This window comes from Haliotis rubra, unplaced genomic scaffold, assembly GCF_003918875.1.
Source record: "Haliotis rubra isolate DU_JTF1 unplaced genomic scaffold, ASM391887v1 Scf91, whole genome shotgun sequence".
Taxonomy (NCBI): Eukaryota; Metazoa; Mollusca; class Gastropoda; order Lepetellida; family Haliotidae; genus Haliotis; species Haliotis rubra.
The window spans coordinates 1409964-1417717 of NW_025767646.1; the positions used below are offsets into that span (position 1 = coordinate 1409964).

Sequence of the window (7754 nt, forward strand, 5' to 3'; positions counted from 1 at the left end):
GAAGCTGCACAGGAGAAACAAGGGCGCCAACACAAGAGCATTCTTGACATGTATTTACGAAAGTTAATGAAAAACTAGCCATTGCAGAGGATATGATATTATCTAACGATCAATACCAGGTTGGGAATGTTGAAAATGGACTTGTGTTGCCGCCAAGGTACTTAACATAGTCGTTATTGCAGTTCCTGATTTCTTTACCACTCAATTTTATTGATATTGTAAATAGCTCATTTTTTTGTTACAGTTATATTATATGCAGAAAATAATATTTTCACAACAGTGCCTGAGACTGTGTATTGTTGAAACATACAACTGAAGGGGTAAGCCGGACAGTCTCTATTGCAACAGACCAGGCTGAGTGACATATCAAGGATATACAAACCTTTAAACCATTTATATTTTGTATTATGCAGACAGGTTTAGTTTTGAAACAATCAAGCCTATTACTATTCATTTTACACCAAAATTCTTATCCGATACCATATTAAAAAATCCCAATTAATCCACCAACATTTCTTTACCTATGTGAAATATGGAAAACATGTCATTTTGTCCCAATTTATCAACTTTTAAGCTTTATATCTTTGAAATCAAATATTTTCACATTTCATGTAAGAAATGTGTGCATAAAATTATTAAAAGTCCCTAAATCTAGAAAGGGTGATCGAGACAAACATGAGTCACCTCAAAGCAAACAAAATGATACGTTTATCCAAATTTGGTCATTTTCACGGATATGAGACAATCAGCTGTAGATGGCGGACCTTGAGATACATGGCTGAAAATATTCCACAGCTTCCCTCCCTAACTTCGACTGTCTGTACTTATCTACTTATGTATTTTCCATCCTGTGTGGCTAGGCACGATGGTCAACAACTGACTGGCATCTATTTACAGCATACATCTTTTACTTACATCCTGCTTACTTACATCCCATCCTTTTCTGTCAGAACATCTTGCACGATTTATAAAATTCAACATGGACAACGAACAATATATTGTGTGTCGATACCCTAATAACATAACTAAACACTTGAAATGTGTTTGTTTCCTAAATATATACATAATACAGAACTTCACTGTATTGTGAATAAGATCACGCATTTTTCTTTTCAAAATACCTGTATTTTGATGTGAGGTCATTTAGATTCTTGTTACCATGGCAACAGGCGAGATCGTTAAATAAAAACATGCTACCACATGAACACAGTGTATGTATCATGTGCTGGTGACAGTAAACAATCACACCTTGAAATATCTGCACATAGTTATAGTTTCAGTCAATATAACAAATTTACTACAAAATCTGTTAAGGAATATCAATAATAACAAAAACATTTATAAAATATACTGTGTGATACTGTATAGTGACTAAGGATACTATGTCACATTTATATAAATATTTCGTTTGAAATGTATTTATAACATGTCTTGTGGTGGTGTAAATATGTATAGTAACATTGTTGGACTTGTTTACAAAAATCAACTGTCAACCACATGTGACAATAATTGATTAATGTGAAACATTAACACACATTATACAACAGTAGACAAATCAACGTCCATGCTATAGTGAATCAATACCGTGCTATATACATTGTATCACACTAACTTGGTCCTGACAGACAACTCAACAGATGACTTTACTTCGAGGATAAAATTACATTTTATTTTTTAAAGAGATTAATACGATACTGGTAAGTCTAGGACAACAAAGAATTAAATGAAAAAAACGTCAATTACTGCTCCCGACCAACTATTACGTAATGCCAACATGCGATCTATGTGCCCCGCCCACTCAAAAAAATAACAATGATGTGGGGCTAAATATGTCAGTTAAAAAACGAAATTTAAAATTCACATTTACGACATAAAAAAACATTGATGACTTACCTAAACCGTCCAAACTAGCTTCTTTGCCCATCGTGGTCATACTCTAGACTGAACGGTGCTTCTTCAGATTCCTTTGTACAGAGAGTAAGGTTGTCCTCATTGACAAACCCTAACACTGTGTTGTTGGAATTCCGTTATTGGCGAATTTCTACACTGGAATTCAAAGGTTGAACAGATATCTGTCATTTCACAGACTAATGTAGATTCACCAACAAGAGCAATGGCAGACAAAATGTTTGAGCGGTTACAATGATGTTGAGTTATCGCGGAAGTTGGCTTGTAACAAGCGCACGGTCTAACGTAATGTCGGCCTATTGTACAACGAGCGATGAATGGGCTTCCTCACAGACTGGTCGCTTCACGTCAGACGAGACGAAATATCTTGGGTTGTGATCGAATCAACTCACAGTCGTCCATGGAACCTTCGAATACATGTCCATGTTCCTAAAAACTAGACACCGGGACTTGAGAGCGCACGCTCGTTTCGTCCGTGCTTCTCTCGCCAGCACGAGATGTGACAGACTAACCTATATTTGCCCCCTAAGCCATGACCCACTTCAGAATGCTCAAGTACAAGTCGCTGATTGGCTGAAAGATTCTCGTGCAAAAAAATACCAACAGATTTTCTGGCGAAAAAACGGACAATACAAGGACGGTATTGGTCAAGTGAAATGATAGTGGTTGTGCAAATGTCAAAGGTTTTGTACAGTGTGTTGTCATATCAATTTACGATGTAGTTTGTTTGTTCGGCAGCTCGTACACATCATTTAGGTCACGGAGAACCAGCCAATCAGATGTACCGTTACAAACATGGGTGCCGGTTCTCGCTGACACAAAATATGCGTCTCTCTAGAAGTAAACAACTAAAAATATCCACTCGATGTCGGTGCACTCGCGGACGCGACTGCAATTAGAGCGTGTTGGCGAACGGTGAATAACGACTTTTAGCTAGGTTCGTGCATAAAGTATGCTTTATATTAAATCATATAAACATATTGCATGCGGGGAATAACCGAATCACAATTTGTAGATTGGTATAACTGATGTTGGCGGCTTTAAAATGGGACAGGTCGAAAAAGTGAGTCATTTAAATAGGTCTCGTCCATGTCAACTAGGAGTTTAAGGTCACATATTTCCTTTTGCGGATGATGACTATCAGTTTGTATTTACCGTCTAATTAATCTTTTTACAGTTTTGGATAGTATCATTATGCGTTTAAACTCTTTTTGGTCTGTGTTAAACCAAAGGGTCAACGTGACTTGAACAGCTGTCACGTATATATATATGTTCAATAAGACAGGGGGTTAACCATGTCAATGCATTTTTCAACAATACCTATAGAACGTTTTTATTTACTTTTTTTTAGAATAATGCTAACGTTAATAATCTGTTTTAATCAACATTATCATCGTTACATTAAGAAAATACATTATCTATGAACCATTCATTGTTTTTTAGTATTGTTGCTTTCACATATACATATATCTGTTTTATCTGTCAAACGGGATCGGGTGGGGCAGACTCTCTGGCTTGGTTGACACATGTCATCGTTTCCTAATTGCGTAGATTGATGCTCATACTGTTGATCACTGGATCGTCTGGTCCTGACTCGATTATTCAGTACTATTTACAGACCGCCGTCACATAGCTGGAATACTGCTTGTGGTGTTAAACAAACAACCACAAACAAACCAACCTAGTCTATAATACACCTGATGGAAGAATAAGAATACTCCGAAAATAGTGATCCAGCGAGGTTGAGGTGTCGGGATCGAGCCCACCTGTGACCGGGTGTAAAAACCTTGGAGTCAACTTTGTGTGCAGACTCTTTCAGTGTTGTCACAACCCCTAGTGTACAGTACCCAACCCTGTGCACTTAAAAGAACCCACGAATCCGTTGGTATATGACCAGATGGTGGCCACATGAATACGTGCAAACACCTAGTTGCGGGTACAGCAACGTGCAGTGAACATGGACAAAGTACTGTGACTATGTGTCCCAGTCTACCCAGCTGTGAATGGGTACCTTGTTAGGATGAGAAAGCCACAATAACTCGGTGCGCCTAGTGGCTGCAAGAGTTGTATACTCCCCAGGGAGTTGAGATTGATAATGCGATGTGCCGTTGAGATTGACATCCAATGATCGAGGGAAAAAATACCAGCGCCTTGAGCATGCACTAGTGCGTGGATATGTGCGCTATATAAATATCCTATAATAAAAAAAATAATAAATGTCGTGATTCTCATAATCCTGGAGCTGACATCCATAATTTCCCACTTTATACGAATCATTCAAAGACCCTTCCAAAGGAGATTTTACAGATTATGCAGGGGGAAGTATATAGGGCGTCGATTCCCGAGTTTAGGTTTTGGTGACAGTCGCTCTGCTCTGATAGTTTTAAGTAAATCGGACTTGGCCCGACTAATGGCTTTCAGGTGAGCTCGTATTTACCATTAATGCTTTTTCACATAACAATGCTCCAATCAGTGAGACAGGTGATGCTAATTGGCACCACTTATACATGTAATATAAGTATATGACGTGCGAGAATACTCATTCATGCATTTCCTGTTATATACATGTGGTATCACCCTGTTTCGTCTATTTTTTAAAACAGGTAAACAGTAGCAATAAGACGACCCAGGCATAGTCAGGGTTGAGTGACTTTGCTTGTTAGACGAAGTAGGCATGTGGACCAATCCATTTAAAACTTAACAGGGGTGTTACCACAAAATATAAACAAAGACAACATAAATATATTTCATCGTATATTTTTAGTATTTATTATTTAACTGTACTTATTTGCATATATATCTCACACATATATAACGTTCACATATATATAGAAATATATTTTATCATATATTTTTACTTATATTATAGTTAGTTGCACAAACATCTGCAACTTCACCACACACACACATGTATATAAAGCATATATATATCATTATTCAAAAATATACATAAATATATTTGATCATATATTGACTTGTATTATAGTTATTTCACCTTATTCATCTTATCACCACTTTTCACATGTAAATATCATATCACCACATCATATAAGGCATACTCTCCTAGAAGGTGTGAGACTCTATCTGTATAGTCAATTACAGAGACTTCATTGCTTAAAAGTTCGTCTTTTGCACGACACTGACCCATGTAGAAATCACTCATGCGTGGTTAGACAATCCAGGTATAGTCAGGCCCTAAAAATTAGACGAACCGGGTTGTAATCATACATGTATAGCGTGTAAACGTCATATTTGTGAAGATCCTTTACAGCGCTGTGATGAATTTGTTTATTGTGTGTACAAACAGAAGATCCCTAGTGTGACTACTTGCGCTTTGAAAACTATATCAGGGTTTTAAGAATATTTTTTATCGCAATGTTGTCAGATGACTCCGTGTTTAACCGATAATAACACGGTCTGGGTGCTCTTTCGTTTAACACCGTATGCAAGAATGTGTTTTATGTGTATCTAGGGTGTCTGCTCTGTTGTCATTGTTATATTCTCGGGAACCATTCGCCATAAAATCTTCGTTTCAAAATGTGACGTAAAAATATTTACCCTCTATTACCCATCTCTATTGTCAATAGAGCCGTGGGGTAGCCTAGTGGTTAAAGCGTTCGCTCGTCACGCCGAAGACCCCGGTTCCATTCAACCCATGGGTACAATGAGTGAAGCCCGCTTCTAGTCTCCCCCAACGTTATATTGTTGGAATATTGTTGATAGCTGCGTAATACCATGCATACTCTATTATCAATAGATTATTACAAAACGTTCTCTCGTTGAGGGCGTATTTTCATTAAGCAGTTGTATTTAGTTGCATTTGCATTTCGAATCGGACTAATAAAGACTATAATGGAAAAATTGACCGACGGCATGAAGACAAAATACCCTCGATATTCGAGGGTGTGTTATTTTGTTTTCGCATATCACTGACTGAGTTTAGTTTTACGCCGCTTTTAGCAATATTCCAGCAATATCACGGCGAGGGACACCAGAAATGGGCTTAACACACTGTGCCCATGTGGGGAATCGAACCCGGGTCTTCGGCGTGATTTTCGCATATCAAACAGTTACAGGGGCGGTGGGGTAGACTAGTGGTTAAAGCGTTCGTTCGTCACGCCGAAGACCCGGGTTCTATGCCCCACATGGGCACAATGTGTGAAGGCCATTTCTGGTGTCCCCCGACGTGATATTGCTGGAATATTGCTAAAAGCGGAGTAAAACTAAACTCACTCACTCACTACAAACACGCCTAACCTTCAAACACTACTACAAGGTTTCGTATATTTCAACCTACTGTCTAATTCACGAATCAGAAACAAAACCCCTTTAAGCTCCATCAAAATTCATTCAGTCGGAAAAGGTGTCTGAATTTTAATCAAGGATGTTTCCTGGTGGAAATAGCCATCTCGATCTCCAGGCATCGACACTGAATTCTGAATGAAAAGTGAACAGTGGTTCCTTCTACGGATTCAAAGACGTACACAGAATGCAGTAACGATTTCAATAATTCAAGCTCGCGCCATGGATTCCTCATTTAACCGACTGCGTCGCCAAAGGTGAGATCATTGACTTCTGCAGTTACATGTAGGTCTATGTTTAGCCAGTAGTGACCAGTTTCTAATAGCGGAAATTTACCACTGGTGTTCGGATTGATTTTCATCATCGCCACCCACGTATTTCACCATGGACAACAACTGCCCGTAAATACAGAACATATGCGTATGGGAATCAATAAATATGAATAAACATAAGCCCAAGAAGTGTGACGTTTTGGTTTGTTGTTTTGTTGGTGATAAAGTCTTCAGCATGATGTACCGGATGTAATGATGCACATGTAATATTAAGGATTCGGAGATAGACGGTAGTCGTCGATGCTCATGCTGTTGATCACTGGATTGTCTGGACCGGACTCGATCATTTACAGACCAACGTCATATTGCTGGAATATTGCTGAGTGCGGCGTTTAACACCAAACAAAAATCTTTGCGATTTGAGATTTCTTACAGTTCTTCAAAAACGTATAAAGGGTGGGTGGGTCGTGAGAAACAAGACATTTAACATTAAAAGGCTTGACAACAATGCAATAACCAAGGTGATGGACTCCAACAAAAGTTTCCTTTACAATGCAACCACGCGAAGATTCGAAACCGGATTACATTCAAGACGAGGAAGCTACCTATACAGTGCACCTGCGAAGATTTGGTCTTCAGCAACCCATGCTTGTCGTAAGAGAGACTAACGGGATCAGGTGGTCAGGCTCGCTGACTTGGTTGACACATGTCATCGTATCCCAATTGCGTAGATCGATGGACAAGCTGTTGATCACTGGATTGTCTGGTCCAGACTCGATTATTTGCAGACCACCGTCAGACCACCGAGTGCAAGGTTAAATAACAAGAAATAAATTTTAAAAACTATACTGTACAAATTCACAATCCTATTGCGCAATGTTTTCAGGTCGCAAATATATTTCTCATCCCACTTACATGCTCGATCACGGTCAAATCGTATGTATAATAATGAAACCTTTCCGACATCAGACAACAGTTTATTCGATGCAGCTACTAATCCTGGTCGAGTGTATAATTTAACATCTACACTGGAAACTGTGATGTTATCTTTAAGTCAGGGCATCATCGAAAGTATGTGCTGTTTCCTATAGTGGGAGACCAGTGGAGACCCATATAGATTATACATTTCGAGCAAATCTAGATCGATGTACACAACTCTTCTAACGAAACGGAATGTTTTCTCGCCTCGACGTCTCCATCTGTCTGTTCAATGCTAGAATTACTTTCATCTATAAACCAGTCTGACTCTAGTGCCTGTTCTAGCAGTTCCGC

At 38.7% G+C, this 7754-nt stretch overlaps 1 protein-coding gene across 1 annotated transcript in view; it reads right to left on the reverse strand.

Annotated features, from left to right (window-relative positions):
• LOC124264098 overlaps nucleotides 1–2432 on the reverse strand; it is a 28896-nt gene extending 26464 nt beyond the window's left edge. Inside the window, 1 exon segment of the mRNA XM_046698825.1 lies at nucleotides 1894–2432. Coding sequence (XP_046554781.1) covers nucleotides 1894–1933 — 40 coding nt within the window. The 5' untranslated portion in view covers nucleotides 1934–2432.
• Nucleotides 2433–7754: the final 5322 nt, after the last annotated feature.